Here is a 27,423-nt window from a genome sequence, read left to right on the forward strand (position 1 = left end):
CATGCTTCCCACTCCACAGCACACCCCTCTTGTGGAGATGTGCTCTGCAGACCTAATGCAACTTCCCTGGCTGGTGCCACCCCAAGCAAAGTGTCACCAAAAGGAGGGATCAACCCAAAGATGTTGCACCCCAAGGACAGTGTCACCCTCAGATGGGTGTCACTCCAAGGAGGGTGTCACCCTCAGGCACCTGCTCTCCGAGGAAGGTACCACCTCCAAGCAGGTGCACCCCAAAGAGGATGCACTATACGGAGGGTGCAACCCAAGTAAGGTTGATGCCAAGGAGAGTGTCACTCTTAGGCAGCTGCACCCTCCAGGCAAGCGTCACTCCAAGGAGGGTGCCACCAGCTGACAGATGCACCTTCTGACAAGTGCCATCCTAAGCCAGGTACACCATAAGGAGGGTGCAGCATAAGGAAGGTGCACCCCAAAAAGAGTGTCCCCATCAAGTGGGTACACCCCAAGGAGGGTGTACCTTAAGGGTGGTGTCACTCCAAGGAAGGTGTCACTCCAAGGCAGATGTATGGCAGGGAGGGTGTACCCCCAGGACAGTGTCCCCCAAGGAAGGTGTCACTCCCAGGCAGGCGCACCCCAAGGAGTGTTCAACCCACACAGGGTGCACCCGGAGAAGGGCCCGCCCCGAGGAGGGTGTCACCCCCAGGCAGGTGCACCCCGAGGAGGTCTCCCCCCCTCAACTCTCCCCCCCACCCCCGCCCTGGCATCCTCGGCGGTCGCGCCCCTCCCTCCCCTCCCCGCGCCAGCCGCCGCCCGCGCACCCGGCCCGCCGCTCCCGCCGCGCACGCCCCGCCGCTGCCGCCGCCGCCGCCGCCTCTCCCGCCCGCCGAGCCGCGCCGCGCCGGGCCGGGCCGGCCCTGTGCATTGTGGTCCGTCGGCGGGGGGCGAACATGGCCGAGAAGCAGAAGCACGACGGGCGGGTGAAGATCGGCCACTACGTGCTGGGAGACACGCTGGGGGTCGGCACCTTCGGCAAAGTCAAGAGCTGAGTACCGCGGCCGCGGGGAGGGGCTCGGCCCGCGCCCCCCGCCGCCTCGCCCACCCTCACCCCTAACGCGGGCCTCCGCGCCGGGTATCGCCTCCCCTCGGCGGCTCCCCCTCAGCATCCCCGGGCGGCGGCGGGGTCCGGCGGGGCGCCGCGGGGGGCGGGCGGCGCTCGGCCGGCGGAGCCCGGCGCCTCCCCGGTGGGCACGGGGTGGGACGTGCCCCCTTCTCGGGGTGGGGTGGGGTGGGGTGGGGGGGAAAGGGCTGGGGTGGGTGGCGGGCAGCGGGGGGAGATGCAGCCCCCGGCCCTGGGGAGCAGGGCGGCGTGCTGCCGCTGCCTGCCGCGGCCCCCGGTGCTCCGGGCGGGACCCACCGAAACTTTCCTCCCGGACGAGGGGGAAGGGGATGGGAAGGTTGGGCAGCAGAGCAGGCGCTGCCGGGCGGCCTTCCCGCTCTGTGCCCAGGCTGTGGTCCCTCCTGCCCCATCCTTCCCAAAGGCATGGCGAGTGCTTCGTAGCGTGAGGAACCGGGAGCAGAAGGGGTTTGTTCTGCTGCCCCTCCGTCCACCGTCCCGGGGAGCCGAGCAGCCCTCCTGGGGAGCGGCTCCCGGGGGCCGAGCCCCGCAGCGGGCAGGGATGGAGGGGCCAGGCTCGGGCTGCACGTAGGGGTTCCTCTGCCGGTGCTGCCAGAGCAGCCAGCTTTGCTTTACCTCCATGTGAGACTTCCAAATATTTGAAATTCTTTTTCCTGTGAATTCTGCCATTAGGTGCAAATTTTATCTTTGAATCAATATATTTAAAAAAAACAAATCCAAACAACAAAATGTATTGTCTAAGAAAAAGGAAGAGCCGTGGTTCCTGGTTGGAAGTGGGTTTAGCTGGAGCCAGGGGAGCAGCTGCCCCGCTCCGTGTCCCCTGCCCCGCCGGGAGGTTACCCGCAGTGCTGTGGCGGGTCGCAGGGGTGATGTGCCCGCATTCGGCGACTGGAGTTTTAAAATAAATCAAAATTGACAGCAGGGGAAAGAAACCACCGCAACCACTGGAGCTAAATCCACCTGTGGCCATTAATCAGGCCCCTAAAAATATATTGCTGTGTTTAATCCCAAACCACAAATTTACTGACTAAAGAATTATCGGAATAAATACTTCTAACAGTGGGGACCATTTAAATCACTCATGTATACCAGCAGACCTCAAAAAGTGCTCCAAAGGCAATTTTTTTTTCTTGCGGACCAAATTAAACCTGCCAACAATAGCCTTTTTTCCTTAACTACCTTTCAGGAGTAACTAGCACAAACACCCCCTACCCCACATATGACCTGACTTTGGTAAAAACTGACAGTTTCCAAAGAAACATTTCAAATAACATAAAAGGGATTTCCTAGCTCGAAATCCTTTATGGGTAAGTAGTACCCTTTTTATATTTATTTTTTTTCCTTAATATTTTGCCTACAACTGACAGGTGAAATTTGGATTGGGGATTGGAAACTGAGATGAAGAAACTAGATCTCCTATTTCTACAGAATTGTAGCATTTTAATCAAATGAGCTTTGGAAAAACCTGTATTTGCCCTGTTTAGCAAGAAACATGAGAAAAGCGAAGAGATTTTTGAGTGATTGGTTCAAGCTTTTTGTATGTCGTGTATAATAATTGCTTTTTCACTAAGAAGGCCGGTGCCATCAGTGACATTTCTTGATGTGTTTTCTTCAAACGCTGCCTTGCACAAGACTTTGTAAGAGGCACTTTTTCCTGCCTTAGTCCTCAAGGTTAAGAAATCATAAATTACAGTTGTTAAGGATTACAATTATTAAGGCAATAAAAAAAATGGCAATGAAAGGAATGATTTAGTGATGATGGAGTACTAACCAGAGCTTGAATTTGTGGCTGGAGCTAAAGAGTCACTTTGAGCCTTCAGAAACCAGAGATACGGCAGCAAGAGTTCCTGTTGCCCTGTTGGGATGCTCAGTTCTGGCTCAGCACTGCCTGGGTCATCGGTGAACTGATCCTCCTAAAAATTAGCTAGATTCTGCAAGAGATGGTTAGTTTTAAGCTCATTCAGTTCCTTGATCTTGTGTATAGAAAGACCATACAAGGCACAGAGGGGAGGAAATCAGTTGGCAGATGAGAGCAGGACTTTGGTGATAATACTGACATTCCATCTGGAAACGGTGATTAAAATGCAGCATTTTTTACAAGAGAAGAAGGTGGCAGGAGTTAACATGGTGGGTGTGAATGTGGTGGATGGATAGGAGGTGTCATGCCAAGGGTCAACGTTACTACACAGAATGATGCCAAATACAGGCAGAGCTGCTGATAGTTATTTTCCCTGTCCTCCAGGCCAAAGATAAGATTAATTTGCAGAAAATAGAACTGTGTAAATGGTCTTGGATTTTGAGTTTAGTGGAGCAATGAAGGAAGGAGGTGGCATCTCCTTTGCTGGTGGTTGGTAAGAACAGATTAGACAAATTGCTGCTGTGTTTGTCCCGGGTATGTCCCACCCTGTGGATCCCCAAAGAGCTCTCCCGTGACCACAGCCCTCGCACAACGGGGTTCATGGTGGTTGCAGCCTGGAGAGCTTCAATCAAAATCCAGCAGAGTAACACAAATATTTTTCCATGTGGTGCCACGCACGACGTCCCCGGTGGCCACTTGGTGGTTTCTTACCCAACACTTGTTGGCCACCAAGGTGATCAATTTGTGGTCCCTCAAGGACTGGCAGTGCTTGGGTTATGTTTGTGTTGGTTGTGATGGCACCTCCATGGGCTGGAGTCGGGGTCAGATCCTGTTTTCCCAGGCACTGTACCATTGCTGCCGAAGGACAAGCCTGCATTGGAAGGAAGATAAGCTAAAGGAGGCTGAACAGGTGAAGGAAAGGGAAAGGAAGGATGATATAACACATGAGCAAGTAGCACTGGGGCAGAATTAATACAGCGTTGCTAAATATATGCTTTGGATGGATTTCATTTTTAACTTTGGGCTAAGATAAGGGCCGGCACAGCTGATAGGAAAGGATTTTTCTCGTCTCTGCATAAACTTCTACGTTCCTCTGAAGCATATGCAAAAATTTTAACTGCTTGTGCTACCTGAGCTGCATCAAACATGCACCCAGAGGTAGGCTTCATTGGTACCTGCTGTAAAAAACATGCTGTCGGGGGGTTTTAATGATTATCTCAGTTTATGGTATTATAAACACTATTCCTTCTCATTTTTTCTCTTATAAAAATAACTAAATTAGAAAGGTCTTCTTTCAGGAACTAATTCTATTATATCTCTTCCCTTCTTTCCTTAATAGCATCTGATGCTGAAGTGTTCTCATGCCCAGGCAGTCACACGTGCAAGCAGATGGGGTAGCAGCTAAGGACACTCACACCGTGTCCCATTTGGTGCCATTTTTTGGAGTTTAGGGCCAGCATTGCCGCCTAACTCTTATGGCTGTTGTTCTTAGCGGCACAGTGTGTAATGCTGCTCCTCATCTCGGTGTCGAATCCATTTTCCCTACTCGCCCCAGCAGAGCCCTGGTTGCTGGTTTTAAGCTGCGGTAGAGCTTGCCTGAGTACTTGTCACTGAAAGACAAGACGTATGCTCAAATCCTCTTTGTAATACTGCTGCTCAGCCCTCCTTCTTCCCCCTGGGCTTTTAATGTGGGGAGGTAGTGAGAGGGAAGGAGGAGGCTCCCTCACCACCACCCAAGACCACCATTGCCCATCCTCTGGGTGAGGAGAGGACAAACCCCTTAGAGACGAGCTGCACGAGCGTCCCCTTCCATGCCTGTGGGAGGCATGGGACCTGCCACTGCTCCTCATCCTGGGGCTGCATCGTCCCACCAACGTGCTCCAGCACACAGGGTCCGAGACAGGGACTCGTGAGCAGAGGGAAGGTTGTCCTTACTGCCCCACATCAAAATTCCTTCATCTACAGGCTGCAGCCGGAGAGACCCAAAAGGCTTAAAAGTCTCCCACCACACAGCAAATTATGTTCTCTCTTTGTCTCTATCTCTCAAGGCGTTCGAGGAGGCTTAACAAGCCCCTGGGGACTGAAACAGTAATATCTCTGTATCTAATGCTTACTGTAAGCAGAAGATGGATTACAAAATAGACTGTTTATTTTTAATTATTAATGTGTTTGAGCTAGCAAACCTTCGCAGAGTTACACATTGTTTGTCATGGGTGGAAAGGAGATGAACTATTCGGCAATGATATTACAAACAATAATTATTCATTCTGGGCATGGCCATTTTTTTTTTTTCCCCTGAGTCTATAGTAAAAATTTTTCAAAGCATATACTGGGATAAGGCTGGAAAGGGTTGTCTTGATAAAAAGGATGGCAGAAATCAGTGTTTTCTTCCTAGTTCGGCGATAAACCTCTTTGCTTTGCTGTTCCTCAGTTTCCCAACTAATGGCTTAGTGGGTTATAATTCTTTAATGGAGCCGACTGAGTCAAGGGCAGCTTTCAAAGTATGGCTTCTGGTGCTCTCGGGAAGGAAGGAGCAGAGGTATCGCCGTGCTATAGCTGACCAGATCAAAAGCTGCTGGTAAAAGGCTTAATCTCAAAGACGCCTGCTGAAGTTGTCTTACGCTCCTGTGTCGTGCCTTCCCCAGCCTCCTCGGTGTAACATACACCGTGCATATACCATGCCAGCCTTGACAGGGAGAGATCAGTGCCTGTTACAGGACTACTATTGGCACAACTTGGGGAGAACTGCTTGCAGTGAATGAAGAGGCTGTACCCCAGTCCCCTTGCAAGCCCCAGTAGAGCCTGAGCGTGCTTTTGTACCCCTTGCACGCACACGGCTTTGCAGAGTCTTGCTCCAGCAAAGCCCCCCTGCCATGGGGCAGGCCCACCGCTGCCCTGCTCTCCTCTCCCCAAGGATACACCAGGGAAAACATCTCCTTGGACTATTCACAGCGCTCTCCTTGCACCCCACAAGAGGAATTATCTGCCTCCTCCAGCCCTCAGCTAATCCCTAAATTGCACCTATACTGCAAAGCTGAGTTTATTTTCATTTCATCTAGTAGTTTTGAGTATTGTGAGGAATAAAATGGACATACAAAGTGGCGCTTTAATTTTCAAGGGCAGTAAAGTGTTTTATTTTTAGGATGCTCTTATTGAGGAAAGAATCTCCGGCAGGTCTTATCTGGTGGCTAATAATAGTGACCTGGCGTGCCCCGAGCGGTGCTGGCGCTGCCGCCCTGCCCTTCTCACGCCGTCTGCTTACACCGTTTGCTTCTGATCAGCTCATTAGAGCCTCCAAAATTACAGAGTCTAATAATGTAATAACAAGGTTTGCTCATAATTATTAACTCCTTGTGCTCTGTGTTATTACTGGAAGGATAACGTTCATGATTAGAGAGCACAGATATTTACTGTAAGCAGGTTTTCTGTGCAGTCTTTAGAAAACCGTCCGTATGTCACCATTTTCAATACCACATTAGAAAATACTGAGAAGGGGCAGCTCATGGCCAGACAACCCTTTTAGATATAAACATCCAGTTGACGGTTTCCAAGCAGTTTCTGCTGTTAACTTCAATATAAATCTTGCTTCCTAGGAGCTTTGTTTTTTTTATATAGTCTGATAGTTGATAACAAATGGATCAAATGCTGAATTCATTTCACATTATCGTTAAGTTATGCAATTCCCCCAGTGACAGTGGTGCTCCTCCCAGTTTGTGCTTGCTGTTTGTCCCTGTACACAGGAGATAACCATCAGCATCTCAATGCACCAAGTGCGTATTATAAAAACCCTTATTGAAGTTTGTGTCTTTTCTAAAACCAGAATTTGCTCTTGCAGCACAGCAGTGTTCCTGCAGCGTGTCATCAAAGCAAGAAGCATGCTTGAGAAAGTATAAATAGAAATTCATTTTAGTAATGCAAATCCCGCAGCCTATTTTGGGCAGGGAAAATCCCTATATCATTTTTTAAAAGAAGTGTGATGGTGTAGTTTTAAGACTGGGTTTATGAGGGATTTAATCAATCAGTGTGTTACGGTGGAGGTTCTCCTCTGCCATTTAAATATATATGTTTCTGATTGATCTAGCTTTTACATGCTATAAATCCTTGCAAGTTAGCTTTGGGTATGACCTCCTTCAGTAACTCACTCTGGTGTATTTACTTGAGTGTTTTTTTGGAGATAAGTCCCCTCTCTTCTGTCTTACATGACTCCACTGGGAAAACAATAAAGTGAAGAGACAAAAAACAACTTTAAAATATTTCACCCCCTCATCTTTTGGGGTTTTTTTTCCCTTCAAGAGTTGCTTTTTGCTTATAAGTCACAATGTCCTAAATTGGTTGTACGAATCTTGCTACACTGTTTAGTGACTTTGCAATGCTCTCTTTCTAATAGTTGGCGAACACCAGCTGACGGGGCACAAAGTAGCAGTAAAAATACTCAACAGACAGAAAATACGCAGCCTGGATGTGGTCGGGAAGATCAAACGAGAAATTCAAAACCTTAAACTCTTCCGGCACCCTCATATTATCAAACTGTAAGTACCCTTTCTGCCACGTGTTCAGCTTACTCCTCCATCTACAAAGACTTCACGTACACAGTTGACTTGGTTTCAGGAGATGGCTTAGAGTCGTAGAAAATGTTAGGTACGTTGGTCAAGTTTTTGCATGTTAGAGCCAAATGTTGCTTTTTTGAGAGTCTCCCACTAACTTATGAGGGGACACCGTTGACACTTTGAGAAATGATGGAAGATGTTTCTTCCATTGGGAGTCTGAGTTATTGTAGCAGCCAACAGGCTGATGTCCCTGCGTCAAGTTTTGCTCAGTGAAACCTGTCCAAACAGTCCTCTCCTCCATGTAGAGGCTGTTATAAAGGTGTTTAGAGAGGGTCTGGACTTCCCTCGAGCAGGATGCTATTAGGAGCTTTTGTGATGACCCTTTTTTGGCTTGATGTCTCCTGACTTGAAGCTGCTGAGAATTGTGCCTGAGGAATTACAGCACGGTCAGGCTCGCAGAGGGAAGCCTTAGCCTGAAGTCAATAGGATATATGTTTTAATGGCCTGATTACCCAGAGCTCAAAGGAACATTTTTTTAAAATTTATTATTCAGACATAAGTTTTCAAAGTTGCCACTCTGATGAACCTGAATTTAAGTTGTAAATCAGCACCTGCGCCCCAGCCTCTTGGATTCCTTCTCAATCCCCAGTTTGTGCAGCCAGTTCACATTAATGAGGCACTTGATAATATCTTTGGCATTTCTATAAAAGAAAGCTGTTGAATGGTAACTGCAAGGATAAGTTGACATTTAGGTCAGCCTTAAAACTGGCATGAGATATAGCAAATACCTGGGACTTAGAGGCAAGGGAAAACAAATTCTCTACAGTTAAATAACTAACCATGCAGCAACTGTTGACTTTAGAGTAACTTCACAGTTCCATGGATTTATTGGAGAACAGATTGGTATTATTTCACGAAAACCCCAGCAAGAGTCCTCAGCCCTCAGCTGTGCATCCAGCATCCTGCAAGTTAAGTCCTGTTCACACATTTGTCAAATTATTAAAGCCTAAACATTAAACCCAGTTGAACAGTATCAGTGTCCTATGGTACATACTGCCATCATGAAATTCAGTGATGAAGAAAAGAGGTGAGGAGGAGACCACGGTACATAAACCTCCATTTCCAATAGCTTTTTACATATATATAAAAGAAATAGTGGGGCAGTTAACAATAACTTAAATGTCTGGGTCCAAAGCACTTCAGAAAAATTCAGTTGATCCTATTGATTTTTATGGGACTATCACCCATTCACTTGCTGATCTCTGAGAATTGTTTGAAATCTGTTTGTTTCAAATTACAACCCACAGAAATTCAGCTGTTAAAAAAAAAAAAAAGCAAACAACGTGTCTGAAATAAAACAGAGGGGGGTCTCAGCTGGTGCTGCTCTGAATTCCTGTAGCTGCATTGACCTCAGCTGATCACTGGCAATTTATACCAGCTCAGGCATCATTTTGAATGAAAATGGAGAATAAATTTGCAAGTCAAGGCTGATACTCTTTTTTTTTTTTCCCCCCATTCTAGAATATAGAGGGATTTAATATTTGAAACATAACTTTTTGGGGTGCTTGTCTTTGTTTCTATACCTTTCCAAAAGAAGCTCCCTCTAGTGTCCATAGTTCTTTTATCTTCTTTATCCTTGATATGAGGGAAACCCTATACCCTCTCCTTGCCCCCAGCTAACGAAACCTTCATTTCTAGAGCTGTTGTTGCAGATCTTAGCTAAAAAGGAAATCTGAAAGTCAGGATAGTCCTAAATGTGATAGGATTGTCTGGCAGAGGTTTCAGAGGATCATGTAAAAGCCTGAAGGAAAACCATACATCTCTAAGAGAGATCTTTTCACAGGCAAGTGAAAGATTGTACTTGAAATGAGATGGCTTTTCAGAAGCAGAAAGCAATTATAAATGCAAGATCCAAACAAATGCTTATTTTAAGGGTTGACATGAAACTAATAATTTGTTTAAAAGCCTTTCCTGGTTCTTAATTATTTTGTTTTCTAAATCCGCTTGTGTTTTTGAAGGTACCAGGTCATCAGCACGCCAACAGACTTCTTCATGGTCATGGAATACGTATCTGGTGGTGAATTATTTGATTACATCTGTAAGCACGGACGTGTAAGTGCCGGTACCTTGTCAGCCCAAACAGTTGTGTGGGAAGAGGGTGGTGTTTAGAAGCAAAACGACTGCTAAAGGGAACGCAGTTAAGGTTAAGGCCCAAAATAGATGTTGCTTCACAGCAATCCCATCTGGAGTGTCTCGTACTCAGCTCGCACAAAAGTTGCGTGCGATTTTTCGCAACGTTCTCTGACGTATTTCAATATGCAAACCAAAATATGCAAGGTAACGTGTTGCTTAGTGCAAATATTTGGAAAACTAGCATATTTTTATAATTTTTAGCTATGGGTTGCCTGTCAAAGCCCCCACAGTTCAGCAGCAGATTTACGTGTGTGCAGGGCACCAGAGAGGAGGAGCACTCGGTGTGGTCTCCGTTCTGGTCATTCGCCTCCCCCTTGGCTCCACGTCAGGTTTTTTGAAGACTTTTTTAAGGATACGGCTTATCTGAACAACATTTTCAAATGCCAGTAATCCTGCTGGGTATAAATCACCTGAGGCGTAGGTTGAGCCCATGAAATGTGATATTACGGTTGCAAAGAAAATCACTAGTGTCTACATCCTTGTAGGCAGGGAGCAATCAGAGGGCAAGCAGATAAAAACAGGCTGAAGTGAACATCCAGAATAAGGCTTTAGGTGAAGGATCAGCCCATCATACGTTTCCTCTCTACTACAAAAAGCCAATACATTTCCAATAAATTGGTTCAGATAAGTGCACTGGTCGATGCACATTTTACCCGTTTGGATCTCTTCAGTGACTAATTTGGATCTTTTCTGAACTTTTGCATTCAGAAACTAACTTTTTCATGAAGAGAGTCTTTAGGAAGTCATCAGTAAAAATAATCAGTCTTCTCATCAGTTAAATATAATTTCTGTAATATAGCTTATACAGCTTTATAGCTAATGTAGCTATATAACTAATTGAAATCATCACAATATTTCACCTCTAGTTTTTTTTCCCCAAAGCCATCTGTCCATGAGGAATTGCTCCCTGCAGCATCCTCTGCGGTGTTTTGTCCAGCCTTGATCTGCATATGCTGTATAGCAGAACTGGTCCCCTTGGGACAGCAGGCCATTGCCTCATAGGTACCACCAATAAGTTCTTGATAGCTCAGCTAAGTTTAGGTTTCTAATTTCATCTCTGGGCTATATCATTTGCAAACAGCAGCACATTATAAAATGCAAGGGGGGGAAATGTGCTTTATTTGCTGCTTCTGGTCACAAGCATGCTGTGATTTTTGCTCTGCACCCTGGAACATTTTGGCTCCTTGCTAAGTCAAACCTTCCCTTGCCAGCTCTGCACACAGACCAGCCTTCAGGACTGTTTCCCCTTGCACCCGCAGGTTGAAGAGGCAGAAGCTCGACGCCTTTTCCAGCAGATTCTCTCTGCGGTGGATTACTGCCACAGACACATGGTTGTCCACCGAGACCTGAAACCAGAGAACGTGCTGCTGGACGCACACATGAATGCAAAGATAGCCGATTTTGGTATGTGACCCCAGCAGCATTCCAGAAAGGCAGCCAGCTCCGAGGCGCTTGCTGGAGCGTGTCCGTGTAGCACGCCTTACAAAACCCAGAGCCTGTTTTCCTAACCACTAGCAGTTGCTTTACCTGAAAAGCCCACAGTTATAAACACCAAAAAGCAGGGATTACTTATTGTAGGCTGCTTCTGTACTCACAGTAAGGATGGAGCAGCAAGGTAACTTGTGAATCTTCGCTATGTGTTAGTGTAATCACATAATATAAAGATATAGCTAATTTATGTTTAAGACAGACTCGGTGCAGTTACTTCCAGGGTGAGCTGGCTGCGTGTGTTTATTTTCATGCACGGTCTCCGTACGTTTGGCCATGTGCTTTTGGCCTCACTTCATTTTACGAATGAGCAGTAACAGGAGTCTTTAAGTGGCATTACCGATTGAAATCCATTGAAATAGCCGGGCTGCCAGTGCAGTCCTGGTGAATTCCTTCTAGCAGTTATAAATCCTTTTGAAGATTTACTAATTTCACAACCTCATACAATTCCCATATGAAGTAAGTGCTCTGGGATGAATTGTGTCTCTTTTCCTCTGTGCTAAACAACGAAAACGCTGGAATTTGCAACTTAGAGAAGCAAAAATAGCATGGAGTGAATATTCCTTGGGTGGACGTGAAAATAATAACAGCAACAACAACAATAATAATAATAATTCGCAAATCAGCTCAAAGGAGTCTATCTAAATTATGTCAACAGTTCCCCTTCAAATTTCCCCCTCGACTTGCTATACCTCTCCTCCTCTGTACAACACAGAGTCCTCTGTGGCTGGACCTTCATGTCAAACATCAATATATAGTAACATCTTGTTTTTAGGCTTGTCCAACATGATGTCAGATGGCGAATTTCTCCGCACCAGCTGTGGTTCCCCAAATTATGCAGCTCCTGAAGTCATCTCTGGAAGGTAGGACATTCCACTTCTAATCAGAGCCTATGTGAGCACATGGTCTTTCAATTTGTTTTTGGGATTGGAAACAGCTTTGCACATCTAGTAAAAGCAGCTGAACCTTTTCAGCCTGTATTTTATGTTTGGGTGAATCTACTGGCAAAAATCTGAAAGTTTTCTTGGTTATTACGTTTCTCAATAACTGTAATGGCAAACCATGTTTTGCTAAAGATGTTTACTTTGGAGGAATTATTAATAGCAGATGTTTTGACTGTTTATATTGTTAATTAAAGAGGGTGAAAATTACTCTTTGGATGCAAATACTGAGGGTTCAGATGAAAAGGCTTTTCTGTGCCAACCCCTTCTCTCCTGCCCACCTATAATATAAAACACAGTGTTAATGTGGAAAACCATTCACTAACAGAACCGTCAGGAAGATCTTTAATCACTTGCCTACACTGCTGAACTCTTTTGTTGAAAATACTTGTCTTCTGGTTCCTTAAGCTAGGGATTTTGTTTGTGACAGTAGGTTCAACCATCATAACTTCGTTTTGAATTGATGAATTGAATTGACAAACCTCCAGTGTGGTTGCATCTCTCAGCGTGCAACATCTGTACAACACATGGCATGTTGAACGTACTCTGCGAGGTTGAATGGGACTTCACCATGTTGATACAGAAGTGTTACCTCCTGTATTTTACTGTCAGGAACCTCAGCTGCACAGAATGTACATATTTCCCTAACTCTCTCTACAATAGCATAGCAAGGATTGCAAATACAGATTTTCAAATTTTCCGTCCTCTCAAACTGCCCATCTCATGATCTGGCCCGTATCTTTGGATCGCCCTTTGCATGAGCATTCACTTTCCCAATCCAGCATGTTTTTGCCTATAACTGTAGCTTTTAAATACAACATTTTTTTCCAAGTGTGTTCGCTGTGATTATGATTATTTTATCCCTATTTACACCAGTGCAAGTGTTGGCAGAGCATCCTAGAAATTAGACCAGCATCCAAAAACCCTGTTGTGACTACAGCTCTACGTGTGAAAGCAAGTAAATGCTCGTTGTCAAGAGGGGGACAAAGCCAGAAACTCTACCATGATTCCAAAAAAAAGAAAATATTATTTCCATGTCCTTTTTCAATAAAGGCCAGAAGTACATTTTTTTTCGGTTCGTATAGGAGACAAGGCAGATGGCAGATTAACAAGTCCGTGCAGTCCCAGTATGCAGAGCCTGATTGTTCCAAGGATACAGGCAATAAAGCTTATTAACAAGGAGAGTAGGAAAGAAAAACAAAACCAAGCCTACGAGTTGCACTTTTTCCCTGGCTACTGCTGCAGCCCTCCCACATCAGTACCACTTACAGTATCAGTGATCCTTGATTTTTGTACCCGAATTATATGCAAGCTGCCCTCTCTTCAAAGCTACCGCAGCGTACAAGAGCTGCGCTTGTCGGGGAGAGGCAGGATCTGCCGTTCCTGCAGCGGGATGAACGCCGTGCCGGTGGGCTGAGCTGGTGCCTGGCTCCTGCTGCCTTTGCTGGGTTCAGCACAAAAGCAGCAGAGCGTGGCAGCTCAGGTTTCAGATAAAAGTGCATCTCATTTGGGCTTAAAAGTCTGATCAACTGTTCAGGCAATGCAGTTATCAGCAAAAGAATCGGGCTTCCTATCTGTTGAAATCGGGCACGGAGGCAGGACCCAGGGGGCATCTAGCTAATTGTTCCCATTTCCAAAATGCTCTTACTTTGCTGCTGTCCCTGGCCTCAGCAGGGAAAGTCTCACCCCTGGAGAAGCAGAGCCGGTGATTTGGTGGTGTTCAGAGAATGACTGCATGCATGACTGGTGCTTTTTGTACACCAGTGTGTCTGCAGTGGTGCCTTACAGGAGGAGCAAGTGCCGGGTGCTGAGGTTTCATGAAGAGGGTTCTGTATTTCCCTTTCAACCTCTGTATTTTGGTAGGATTTTACAGCCTGAGGGTGGGCACTGCTCTCTAAGAAAGCATTGGTTGTAGCAAAAAGAGATAAACAAATGAAGCAAGCAAGTGCAAAACCCATGTATTTGGGGTGTCCCCACTTGGTGATGCCAGGGAGCACATTAGCAGCTTGTCGGAAGCAGGAGCACTTGCATGCCAGCACACAAACTTCAACTGAAAGTAAACACTCAGAGATACAGGATCTGCTGCTGTTTAATCTGCCTCATTGAATGAACAGGAGTTGCTGGCTGAGCCCTTGGGGCGAAGGAGCAAACAGCCTGGCAGAGCTCTTGGAAATGTGGGGTTTGGCTTTCTGGAGGGTCTAGGGGAGGCAGGGACGTACACGGCCGTCCAGAGGAGCATGGGCAGCCCACACCAGCTCTGCCGTGTCATTTCCCCTTGACCCTGCGTGCTTTTTGGCTCAGGCAGGTTTGGTTGGGGGCATCCATGCGAGCAGCCCTGGAGTGGGTTGCAGTGTTGGTTCCGGTGGATCTGACAGTGGGTCCCCAGCTCACCCAGAGGGACCTGCACCCTAACTAAGGACAGGAGGACGGGGGGGTGACACCTTCCTCCTGCCCTTGCCTTCGCACAGGCTGTACGCCGGCCCCGAGGTGGACATCTGGAGCTGCGGCGTTATCCTGTATGCCCTTCTCTGCGGCACTCTGCCTTTCGATGACGAGCACGTCCCCACCCTCTTCAAGAAGATCCGGGGAGGTGTGTTTTACATCCCCGAATACCTCAACCGCTCTGTTGCCACTCTCCTCATGCACATGCTGCAGGTTGACCCCCTCAAGCGAGCAACCATCAAGGACATCAGGTCAGCCCAGGTGGGATGGGGTGGGCTGGCTGTGTTCGAGGGGCCCGGGCGTACTGGTGGCAGAGGATGGTGGCTGTCCTGGGGGTCACCTGCTGGCAGGTGGGCAGGGTGGTTTACCGAAGTAGTCAGCTAATCCAGCTGTTTTTTTTTTCCCAAGTGATTCAAGGAGCGCTCCTGCACCCTTCTTTGCTGATGGAGGGGTGGGTGGGTGGCAGTGGGTGATGATGAACAGGGTGCTGATTTTATATATATTATGTGTATATATATATAAAATGCTATTCTACTGCATTATAAAATAGCCTCAAAAATCTCTTAATAGTGCTTAGCAAAACCGGCTGTATCATGCAATAATCCTAAGAACTTAATATCCACCAGCCATTTTTCATTACTTTATTTCACGACCACCTCCCTCTGGTTACCAGTTCAGAATAAGAGGGTAATCATTGTGCTTAGTGTCTATGCAATAAAAAAGGAGAAGCACAGGAGTTACTAACCTAATCTTTAAATATGGTGGGATATAGTTTAAAATGTGAGGAAATGGTTCATCTTTAAATGCAGCGTAGCCAATGAGTGCAGTGCCCATGAACCTTTTACCTGTGTGCATCACTGTGGAAATGCAAGGTAAAGGGAACAAATGGGCTTTTAAGCAGATGTTTGTGCCTTCAGAGACCGTTAAAAGTTCATGGCTGGTAGTAGGACTTCAAAATTCTCACAATCTGAGTCATTTTAGAAATGTTTTGTAAAACTGGAGCCTCATACGCGTTTTATGAAATTTGTGGTAATCATTATATCTAGCTGGTGTGCTAAGCATATGCATAACGTTACTAGGGCTTTCAGTTCTCAGGTTTTTAATGTGTTTGCAGTGGATGTGGCCTTAATTTTACCCTTCAAGTAAAACCAAGGAAAATGCCTTTTTTATTTCTTAAGTCGATAAGACTAGAAGATTTAATTACATGCTAGAGCAGAAGCACATATGATGGCCTTACAGTTGATACATTGAACCTATAGACAAAGCTCCCTATGGCATCTAGCCACTTAATTATCATTGACTTCATTGTAAAGCAGTGGGAATCAGGTACCTGGATAGCTTTGGTGCTCTGTATCTCTGTCAGACCCACAGTAATCAAAAAACATGAGCATCTCCTAAGTGCTGAGGTCTTACTTCGGAGCCAGCTGAGCAAGCAGCCAGGGTTGCAAAGTGTCACCGCTGTTGCAAAACTGGGGGGGACCATGCAGGGCTGGGTTGAGCTCCCCCTTCTGTGGCTGAGGATTAGTCTTGGCTAGACCAAGCGATACAGGTGAGGTATATGCAGCCAGCCAGTTTCTCATCCCCATGGCTCATTTTGGCCGCCACCTCTCTAGTGCAAAAACCACTGCCTTTTTAGGAACATAGACCTGATTTTGTTGGCTGGTGCCCACATGGCTTAGTGAGATTTGAAGTCACCTTGCTGGAAACACTTTGCTTATTCCTCAATGAAGTGCTTTAACCACTGAGATAAAGCTGCCCGGATGATTTTGAGCAGAAAGCCAGGGACGGGTGCCAGTGATTGCCCCAGCCTACCTTGCACAGAGCTCATGGTGGCTCCTCTCTGCCTTTCCCCAGGGAACACGAGTGGTTTAAGGAGGAGCTGCCCAGTTACCTGTTCCCAGAGGACCCTTCATACGACGCCACCGTCATTGACGACGACGCTGTCAGGGAAGTTTGTGAGAAGTTTGAATGCACGGAGTCAGAGGTGATGAACAGCCTGTACAGCGGTGACCCTCAGGACCAGCTGGCCGTGGCCTACCACCTCGTCATCGACAACCGGAGGATCATGAACCAAGCCAGCGAGTTCTACCTCGCCTCCAGCCCCCCCACCGGCTCCTTCATGGACGACAGTGCTATGCACATCCCTCCCGGCGTGAAGCCGCATCCCGAGCGGATGCCGCCGTTGATAGCAGACAGCCCCAAAGCGCGATGTCCTTTGGATGCCCTCAACACCACCAAGCCAAAACCCCTGACTGTCAAAAAGGCCAAGTGGCACCTGGGAATCCGCAGCCAGAGCAAACCCTATGACATTATGGCCGAGGTGTACCGTGCTATGAAACAGCTGGACTTCGAGTGGAAGGTAGGGAGTCCTGGTGCTTCGTGGTGGTGGTTTGCAAGGGTTATTTCATGAGCTGAATTGCTCAGGGAAGTTAAATTACAGCCTCACCTGTTTCCAAACAAGTACCCACACCTTGCGATCATCCCTGCCATTTCCTGTTAATGCAAACACGCTGCATTAAGATGCTAGCTGGGATTCAATAACTGTGGGGTTTATTTATGGCGTGAAATGAGAGTTTTCTTTCTGAATGCTCTAACCCTCTGGCTGGAAAGATGATTCTGCCTTGTTAGCTGCGGGGATAAGAGGAGCCAGTCACGTTTCTAATTTTAGTGACTAATTCCTTGCGAGGTCATCTTGCAACTCAATAATGAGTAACTCTCATTATTTCTGCTTGGATCCTATCAGTCATGTGTCCTGAAATGGCACGATATGCATCTTCTTAAAAGATGCACAGATGAGGAGCAGGGGGGCCTTGGGGGCAGGAGTTTGTATCATTGCTGTGGTGGCATTTTCCCCGGCGGAGATGGAGCAGTGCCCATGGACCAGACACACCTTCAGCACCTACTGCTTCCCTGGTTTAGGGCTCAGCTTCTTCAAGCTTGATTTAAGTCCAGGTGACATTTAGTTGACAGTACTCGCTTCAGATACTTCTTCAGAGATACGCAGCATTTAGTCACAATCTTTTTCAAAGTCAGATTAATAAATCCCTAAGTTAGCCCTTAATATTTGCTGCTGAGCCTGATTCCCTAAATCTTGGTGCCGTCACTGACATGAGCTCTCCTGACTCGTGGCCTTTCGCAGCAGCCTGGTGCGAGCATCAGGAGCAAGGTAAGGAGAATTTCCGCCCAGATATTCATCACCAGAGGAGATGATACCCTCCTCGTTCCAGGTCCCAAGGGTTGCACAGTGTAAGTATCACTCTGCTGCTTCTTCAAAGCCTCCTATCTCCTCCTTATTTTGATAATATTATGTATTTAAAGCCAAGTAGCGCCCAGAAGCCTGATTTCACTGCACCAACCAGGAGATGGACTGTCTCCAGGTGCATACCAGCCAGACATTTGTTAGCTGCATGGTTTTGCAGAGAGCGAACAAACCTGATGTATTTCTGGTACAGCTTCACAAACCAAGTCAGCCCAACATCTTCATGTAGGCAGTGAACTTATTTTGTACGAGGAAGTTTCACAATAGTCTTTCTCACCCTAATAATAACTTCAGATGTGACTCTTCATCAAAATAGCTTTCCCATCCATGCAATCACTTCATAAATATAGCACAGAGAGAAGATCTCATTGCAAACGAGATGCAGCAGATTGTGGGGTGGGAAGCAGCGAGAGAAAATACACAGCTCAAGGCTGATTCATGAATGCTGAATTTAGCTGCGCCCATGGGAGAGGTTGCTCTCCCCAGCTGCCCAGCCTGCCCTGGTTTCACAGGCACGGTCCTTGAATGCAGGTCCACGAGTGGACTTTTTGGCTCATGTGGCCATTGCTGCTGGTGAGGGAGGAGCAACATCAGTTTGGTGCCTTGCAGATGGGTCATGTCAGCTTCGTCTGCCAGCAGCTGGTGAATCAGAGGCCTAAGAAGCATTTTTAAAGACAGCTTTTAGGAGGAAATAGGATATGAAACCATTTGCATAGTTTTATAGGCATTGTTCTTTCTAGAAACTGTCTTTTTCTCAAAAGGTGTCTTGCTAGTATGTAGAAAAAAGTAAGGAAGGAAATGTTCTTCTTGCTGCCTTGAGTCTTACTCCTGAAAGCAAGTTTCGCATTGCAGGTGGTGAACTCCTACCATCTCAGAGTGCGCCGCAAGAACCCGGTGACGGGCAATTACGTGAAGATGAGCCTGCAGCTCTACCAGGTTGACAACCGCAGCTATCTCTTGGACTTCAAAAGCATCGATGGTAAGCGGGAGATGGTGCAGTAGGAGATGTAAAACACATTAAATGGCAAGTTTGGAAGTTTAAAAAAAAATTTTAAATCATTCTTTGCATTTCAAAATGCTTATGCAGCTGTTTCAAGTCAGCGAAAGCACTTTTGATCCGTTTGTCTCCCACTGCTGTTACTAGTTCCTTACCAAACATGCATTGCAGATGCCAAACTAATGCCACTTTTTCTTTTTTCTTTTTTTTTCTTTTGTTTAATATCCAAGACGACGTGATGGAGCAGAGGTCCGGCTCGTCCACGCCGCAGCGCTCCTGCTCCGCCGCCGGCTTGCACCGGCCGAGGCTGAGCATCGATGCCGCCGCGGCCGCCGAGTGCCAGTCGCTGATGGGCTCCCTGAGCGGCTCCTTCGTCGGCAGCATCCCCGCTGTGACGCCGCGCCTGGGCAGCCACACCATGGACTTCTTCGAGATGTGCGCCAGCCTGATCATGGCCCTGGCTCGCTGACGGGCGGCATCGTAGCACCGGTCCCTCCGCACACGGTATTGCACTGTGAGGATCTGGTCCGACTTGTCTGTTCCTTGTTTCTTCTGCTTCGTTCCTCCTCCTCCTCCTCCAGCCCTCACCGCTCCATAGCCTGCGACACAGAGCCAATTCCAGACCCAAAACATACTCCCCTCTAACAAGGCACTGAGGAGATTAATAACAACTTTATTTCACTTATTATACTGTGGTGAAATGTATCCAATAACCTTTTTCCCCTAGTGAAATGAATGGGAAATGTTGGCATGGCTGTAAAGTAGCAGATCTATCACTGAGATTTTGGAAAACATCTCGCCCTTGGTTCATCCTGAGTTAATGGAGCCGTGGCCAAGCTTTCTGTGATGTAGGTAGCGTGCAGCGAGGTTGATGTGAGGCTGTGCAGAGCAGGGGCAGGACGGGCTGAACCAGGTCAGAGGGGTCGACCAGGAGCTACGCAAAATGGAGCGGAGGGGTAATGAAATAGCTCTGCAGCATTCACCCCCGGGTGCCGGCGGGGCTGCCGGCCTCTGGTAACACTTTCCTCGTAAAACTAGCAGCTGCTTAGATGCTTCTGAACCAGTGCAATATGCCATCCCTCCCCACTGTTTTTTTTCCCCTGCTAAAGATGGGGAGGGAAGGTGGGATGTGCAAAGGTCCTGTTGCAAACATGCTATGAGAAAGCCTCCACGTGTCAAGTCTTTGCAGAGGCGTGTCCCATAAGATGCTTTATTTCCTCCTCCTGAGAGCCCTGGACGGCACTGACTGCTCACCACCTTCAAAGGTGAGGGCTGCTTGCCTTTTCTCCAGCCCTTAGTGATTGTCCCCCTCCAACCTGCTCATCCTCCCCTGCCCCACCGCCAGCTCCAGGGGCCGAATCCCAAGCAGGGTCCGGATGAGCCCCTGACGGGGGGCAGGGTGCCAACGAGCCACCCGAACACCTGGCGCCTTGCCCACGCTTCGCCCGGGGCTGGGATCAGCAGCGAGAGCCTGCAGCACCGCACAGCTCCGGAGCAGTTACCTCTCACCTTTCCTGCAGGAAGCCTTCGCCTGTTGTCACCACCCTAAAACTGCTGCCAAAGCTGCCTTCCCTGCCCGCAGCACCGCGCCACCGGAGAGTCGCTTTTCACGCCGAAGGACTCTCCCGTCCCGCTGCTGCTCGCCCGGCTGTGACCTTCGCCGCTCCGCCGATAAGGCAGGGATATCTGGATTCAGAGTTTTACTGTTTATTTACTACTGGCTATCTGAAGGATAGGATTTTATTTTTTAAGACAAACTATGGGGGGTTTTAAGGTTAAATTCTTGTTATTCAAGGGTAAACTCCAATGCATGTGTGACTTCTTTGTTTAAAAGAATCATTATTTTTGATTACATAGGCTTAATCTAATGGGCAGCGTTGGCATCTGCTTGGCTTTGCTCTGGTATTTAATTCCATTTACTTGATTGTGAAGGAACGTAATAGTCTAATCAGTCAAGGAACAAATGCTTTATGAAAACTTTGCCAAAAAAATCCTGGGTGGGTTTTTTTATTTTTTTTTCCTTTTTTGTTTGTTTTGTTTTAAGAAACAAAGCAAAGGAGAACTTCAGCAATGTTGCTGGTCCCAGGTATGCGGTCATTCAACTTCAAAAAAAAATTAATCCATCTTTTTGATATAGCTTCTTATGGCCCATTGAGGTTTTTTTGTACAGTTGCACTTTAATTTATACTTTCTGCAAGTTTCTATGAGAAGCAAGAAAAAGAACAACACATTAAGCCTTTTGTATTAATCATTTTAGGTAACAAAGACAAATATGGGATATTTTTGCCATCTACTGGCAGTTAAGTGGACATTTTCAGCTTTGAAGTCCCTTTTTTTTTTTTAAACACACAAAATTGCCTTACTTTTGTTACAGATTACGCTCGGATTCTCACTAACGTGACTTTACAGCTCCAATTTTTCCAGAAGCCGCACAAAGTAGAAAGCATCCAAAAAAAAAAAAAAATCAGTTTTGCTGTTAAGTTCTCATAGCTAAATCCAATGCAGCAGTGGTTGGATTATAAGGCAGCAGCACAATTTTGTTTTTAAAAGAAACACTGGAAATATTTGTAGTACTCCTAGGTTTTATAATGAGCTTTTTATTATATTGTCATTATTAAATAAATACTCTGGGGTGGAGGATGGCTTTGGTGCTGTGCCTGGTGGCTATCGGATGATGCGTGTCTCCAGTGCTGTGGTGTGAGCAGGTCATACCTAGCGAGGATGGAGAATCCAGACTCCTGCATGCAAAAAAACCCACTGCAGGGCCAAAGCTGAGCAGCACCCAGCTCTTTAGCCGCTTTTGGATCAGCGCTGACTCCAGCAAACAGCCCTAATTGGTTTTGGGTGCTGGAGATAAGCCCCTTGGGACAGCAGCAGGAGAGGGAGGCTGAGCATCCGTAGGGACAGACATTAATGTCCATGCAGGAAACAGTTAGGAGTGTCCATACCCCTGCTGTGAAATGGATTTGAAATGTAAAAGGCTGTTTAAATCGTCCCTCACCACTCAGCATCTTGCCAAGTCGCTTATCCTGGAAACACCTGTAGCCCAGTTGATGATGGGCTGGTGCATTAGATGTAATCTGTGGTTCAGAAGTATGTAGATGTACAGATGTCTTCCCTTAAAATGACACTTGTCCTCTGGGATCTTTTACCCAGCAGGATTAATAGTATTAAATGGCAGCAAATGCCCTTGGGAGGAAATCTTTGCTTCCTGGAGGCGGGTGGGATTCCTAGGAGGTAGGAAATGTGGCACTTGGCATCTTTTCAGACCCGTGCAAACATTAAATCATATATGGATCTGCAAAATCAGTCCTGCCAAGGAGGCAGTAAGAGTAGCTTAGTTTTTCCATATGGAGAGAAACAAAGAGATGAAGCAACTTTCCTGCTCGATGTCAGCAGAGACAGTGGAGCGAGCAGGACTGATGGAAGTGCCTCCTCAATGAATGCCTCGGATTAAACTGTCCATTACAGCCTTTCCCAAATCCTGCATTTTCAAATATTCTAACATGTGTCACTTTTTTTTTTTTTTTTACTTTATTTTACCTTCAAATAGGCTGTTTTCTGGTTCCCATCTCCAAAGAAGCTGCTGACCTCCAGTTACGTTTTCCAGGGGAAAAGTTGGATTTTCACACTGTTACAGTGTGGGCAGTTTTTTTGAGTTATGCTGGTACATGCAGGAGCATCAGGAAAAGCAGGGTAGCCGTATTTGAACTACAGAAACTTGAATTATTCCAAGTGCAATTCTTCAAAAGCCACTGGACAGCTGTGCTTTGCAAGCCACAAACTCACACAGACTTTGCTCCAGCCCAAGGGGAGAGAGACAAAATGCAAAGGATCGAGTTCAGTTAGGCTCCAGCATTAACCTCCAGCTCCTGGATGAGTTAATTCAGAAATAGCATGTACTATACTAGTTGGCAAATATATCATATATATGCATATATATATATATATATGCATATGTATATATATATGTAAAATGTAGATAGAATCCCTGTCATTGGCCTCTCAGTTTTATTTGCCCAGCGGGGTAGGTGTGTGCCCTGGACACGTGCCATCGCACACTAATCCCAGCATGCGAGAGGACCTGGAGAAAGGGGATGACATTTTTCACGCCCTCCTCTAGGTAAAGCCCATGAGTAGCTTAGCTGACCCTGCCAGGCCCAGCGCAGCCTGGGCCGGGGAAGGGAGGAGAGGTGGCATTGGGAGCCACGAGCATCCTGCCCTCCCACCCTCCCCGGCCGAAGCCCTGGTGCCGACAGGGTTTGTGGCAGTTTTATTTTCAGGAGTCAGAGCTGAGCAGGTGAAGGCAGTGGGGTTTTTTTCTCTAAACAGGTCAGAAATGCATTTTCAGCGTGTGCGTCCAATTTAGCATTTCATAAGGTGTGCAGAAGCACAGGGGTATATATGGGCAGTGGTGTACAAACTGAAGCAACTGGTTAGTATCTGTTGTATATACATTTTTTCGTGTGATTATAACGCCGTTCGTATTGGAATAGATGAAGTTCAAACAAAATGACCATTCTGTCTACTCCTTTTCATTTTACTGCTCTTTACCATCAGGCGTCTTGTGTGCACCCATACAGAAGGAAGAGAGACCTATGCGCAGGACATGAAACCGTGCCTTCGACATACATTAGGACTGCTGGAAGTCACAGCTTTATTTCACAAGGTGCACAAATCCCCCAGCTCATGCAGCATCCCACCGGTGAGACATGCAGGCCGTGTTTCTAAATACTTGAAGTACCATTTGTTGTGCAATGATTTGGCTTCGCCTTTTTATTAGCTGAGAGGAGAGGGGGAAGGAGAATCGCACATCCATCCCTTCAGATGAGCCAAACAAATCCCCACTCCAGCTCCTGCAGTATTTTACTGGAAAGTTTTAGTTTTTGGTTCAGGTGTATGATGTACCTACTAGAGTCACCTTTCTTAAGGTCTTACTTTGGTGTGGGCTTTCCATTTCGTGCTTTCCTTTGGCTTCCTTAGCCCTTCCCTTATATATTCCTTTTCATCATTCACTTACAAAAAAAAGCAACAGCTTCCTGTAACTCTGAATTTCCAGTCTGCCTCTTGGACATGGAGTTAAATGATTCATTCAGAGGTACCTCACTCACGTGCCTGAGAGGGGAACTGGTTTTCAGAATTCCCACATCATACCTATTGACCAAACGCTGACTCTTGCAGAGAGCAAAGCTGGTATTACTTGTAGTCGATGCACGTATCTTTGCTTGTTTTGATCATCAGCATTAGAAGAACTGGATGGTAAATCAGAGCTCTAGCTGCAAAGCGTGAGTACCCTTTGGTGTTACAAAAAGTCTGTTTTCGACACAGGCCTTGAAATTCCTGCTGAAGCTGCCTTAATTTAAAAATCAAAGTTTATTTGTAAGACTCATCTCTCTGTTTGTTTTTTCAAATTTTGAAATATTTTATTTATCCTCATCTCACGAAGCTGTGAAGTAGATAGACACGGTAATATTTATTCTTGTTGCTGAAAGCATGTTCATGTATTCTGTATCATGTTATATTCACGTGTTTTGTACCTCAATGCATTTGTTTTTTTTCTTTTAGAGCACAAAGCAAAACTGAATCCCAGGGTAACTGTGGTGTCCATGGCCCAACATCTTTGGGCAGACAAAATTCAGCTCTATGAGAGAGATGAACTGGACTAGTCCGTTGCAATTTTTTGTTCGTACTATAAGGAGTATTTATGAGTTATGATATTATGTATTTATGACTTTTTTGGTTAAAATATTGACCTTTAAAAAGCTCTGAATATAAGCATCTCTTCAAACATATCATTAACATGAAGCTCAGAAAAAAATACTGAGCTTGATAAATACTCCATCCTTCTTGGCATTTTGTATTTTGCCAACTGATGGACTGGAGAAGGTTTTAGTTGCAAATTAATTGCGTTAGTACTTTCTGGGTGTAGCTGTTGTGGAAGGGCACAGAGCCTAGGTTCAGTTTTGTCCTTTGTGCAAGTAACTGTGCATTAGATAATCACAACGAAGCCTTTTACCTTCCATTTATGGTGTGGAAAGTGTTTCTCGGTGTACTGCACTGCATGTGATAGCTGTCTCCATGGTTGACATTTGCACTTTAATAAACTCAGAGATGAAAAGAGACAGGAACAACAAATCCTTAAAACTGACTTATTGCACAGTCCCTCTTTGCAGGGTGGGGTTGGCTGGTAGAGTTTCCCTCTGGAGATGCTCCCAGCACATCCTGGCTGCAGGACCATGGGTGCCCCCAGGGCCTGGGGGGGGGCTGAAGGGGCAGGGAGGGGAATTAAAATATATATGTGAATAACAGAAAGAGCTTCCCCAACCCAGAATACACACCATGAGCCAGGCCCAAAGGTTTTCTTGTGCGTTAATGTGCATCCAGGAGAGCTGATGGACTTGGGCTGACTCAGATCTCGACTCCTTATGCAAAGGCGTGGAGAGAAGGATTTTAAAGATACTGTGCAAAAATAACCTTTCATTGCAGGAAAGACACTTGTGGGAGGAAACTGGGGACTTAGTTCATCTATGCCTGCGATGCAGAGGGATGTAAATCCAGTTACATCACAAAGCTGCAGTAAGTGCTCCAGTTTCGTCCCTATCCACACTCTCCTTTTTAAACAATTTATGTGATACAGAATTGGCTTCTAAGAAATTTCAGGTCTCCCTCAGATTCAGCAAATCAGAACAGTTATCATAACGATCTCCATTTTGAGAAGGAACGTGGAGGGACGGGGTTTAAAATTCACAAGAGAATTACTGCAAGTTTTGATGTGTTTAGGATGTACCAGCAAGGCTATAAAAGAAAAAAGGAAGAATTTAATTTCCTGACCAATATCTTGACCTAAATATAGCCAACCTGTGGTTTAACTGAGGAAATCTAAGTTGCTATATGTAAAGCATTTTTGTACTGTCTTGAGTCATCCCATATCAAGTGCTTTCCTTCTGTACACGCATTCGAATCTGTCCATGAAGAAAAAACAGTTTTAAGTGCATTGCAAGGCGTCAGCTGCCAACGCCAGTGCAAAATTTGTGTTTCGCGTTGAGTTGGGTCGCAACCCCACAAGAACTGCACATAATTGCACCGGGATCAGGGACCCATCACGTATATCACAGGATATATGGGGAGGTTTTTATTTTTTTTTAAGCTTCATTTAAAAAAAAAAAGAAAAAATTCTTAAATAACTTCCTTAGGAGACAAAAAAGAACTAACACATGTGGCTAATAATACAAGATTTGCCTATAGTGCTTACAGAGCGTGTGATTAATAGACTTCAGGAGTTGTGAGCTAGTGCTGGATGGGGAGGAGGATGAGGAAGAGGGTGTTTTCTTCACAGGATCAATCCTAAACATTGCCATGGAAAAAACGCCTCTCAGGTAAACCCTTTCCACAACTTCCACGAGGACAATTCCCCGCAAAGGCTGGAGGTGAAGGGCACAGTGCGCGTCCCAGCCTGCTCTGCAGCCAAACACGCACTTCAGCTCCCCGCACTCTCCATCTCTGCTAGAGAAGTCTAAATATTTGGGCTGGCAAGCCTGCAAAGCTGCGCATGCTTACAGGGGTTTGTTTTATTTATTTTTTATTGCAAGGATGGATGCAGGCCAACGCACTTAATAGTAACCACATGGTAAAATAAATAAGAATGCCTGTGTGGACTTAAAAGTAAATGTTAAATATTTGCTCTGTTTTTCTGATGTCTTCTATGCCAGCTTTGAAATGGCCGTGTGGCAAAACAGTGCTTTTATTTTGCTCTGTTTTCTTAAGCCTGGAACATCTAATAATTTCTAATTAAGCCATCTACATTTTTAGGATATTTATGAGCAAACTGATACGGGCTCTTAAAATGTGCTGGGAGGGGCAGAAGCTGTACACTACCGTCATATTTAAGTTTTTTTTTTCTTCCAAAGCCATGTAAAAACCCTGTCCCCATTTTTCTGTTTTTGAAAAGGTATCCTTGGATACACTGAGGAGAAGCCATTAGCAATTTATATTTCTCTTCCTACATTTAGGAACATTTTTTTTCTTAAAATAAGCAGTCCTCCTCCAGGCCCACAGCGGAGAAGAGCCCAAACACAGGGGCAACTGTTGGGTAAGTGCCCGCCGCTGCGAGGCGGTGGGAGCCAGAAGTCAGCCTTTACATATCTGGGATGCCTAAGTTAGCTTACAAAAATAAAGTAAATTTTGACTGAATGCTTCATTTACTCTTTTAAAATGTCTTTTGGAAAGAAATGAGTCAAGTTTTCCATATTTTATATATTTAACCCAGCAAGAGTGGCGGTATATACTTCTTGTCTCAATACTTTTGTCAAGCCCAAAACCAGTTCAAATTTATATGGTTTGCTTTGTAAAGAGCAAATCTTTTGGGGAGTCTTGCAATTCCAGCACATAAAACAGACAGTAACAAGACAGAGCAACTAAACCACACAATTTTTTTCATGCAAATGCAGAAATGTTTTGGCTATTTCAGACCTGACCAACGAAGTGCTCCAAAAAGTGAGAAATACTAAAAATAACTAAAATTGAGATAATCAGTGAAGACATGCTCTAAATAGCAGACAAAAAAGGAAATGTCTCTTGCACATTAAATAGTGTAAGTGTAAAAAAT

General features: G+C 45.9%; 1 protein-coding gene across 5 annotated transcripts; it reads left to right on the forward strand.

Annotated features, from left to right (window-relative positions):
- The first annotated feature begins 834 nt into the window (after window positions 1-834).
- PRKAA2 (protein kinase AMP-activated catalytic subunit alpha 2) lies at window positions 835-24,962 on the forward strand. 5 transcript variants are annotated; one of them, XM_068405740.1, is made up of 10 exons: window positions 835-999; window positions 7,339-7,480; window positions 9,517-9,610; window positions 10,951-11,095; window positions 11,955-12,042; window positions 14,589-14,813; window positions 16,417-16,921; window positions 18,674-18,800; window positions 19,049-19,322; window positions 20,339-24,962. In XM_068405740.1, the coding sequence occupies exons 1-9, from the start codon at window positions 906-908 to the stop codon at window positions 19,285-19,287; spliced, it is 1,659 nt and encodes a 552-aa protein (XP_068261841.1). In that variant the 5' UTR covers window positions 835-905; the 3' UTR covers window positions 19,288-19,322; window positions 20,339-24,962. The 5 variants fall into 5 exon arrangements, with proteins under 5 accessions (XP_068261841.1, XP_068261840.1, XP_068261843.1 ...); XM_068405739.1 differs by having other exon boundaries at window positions 19,049-24,962; XM_068405742.1 differs by having other exon boundaries at window positions 835-974; window positions 19,049-24,962.
- The last annotated feature ends 2,461 nt before the right edge of the window (window positions 24,963-27,423 follow it).

This window comes from Nyctibius grandis, chromosome 8 (assembly GCF_013368605.1).
Source record: "Nyctibius grandis isolate bNycGra1 chromosome 8, bNycGra1.pri, whole genome shotgun sequence".
In the NCBI taxonomy this organism is placed as follows: domain Eukaryota; kingdom Metazoa; phylum Chordata; class Aves; order Nyctibiiformes; family Nyctibiidae; genus Nyctibius; species Nyctibius grandis.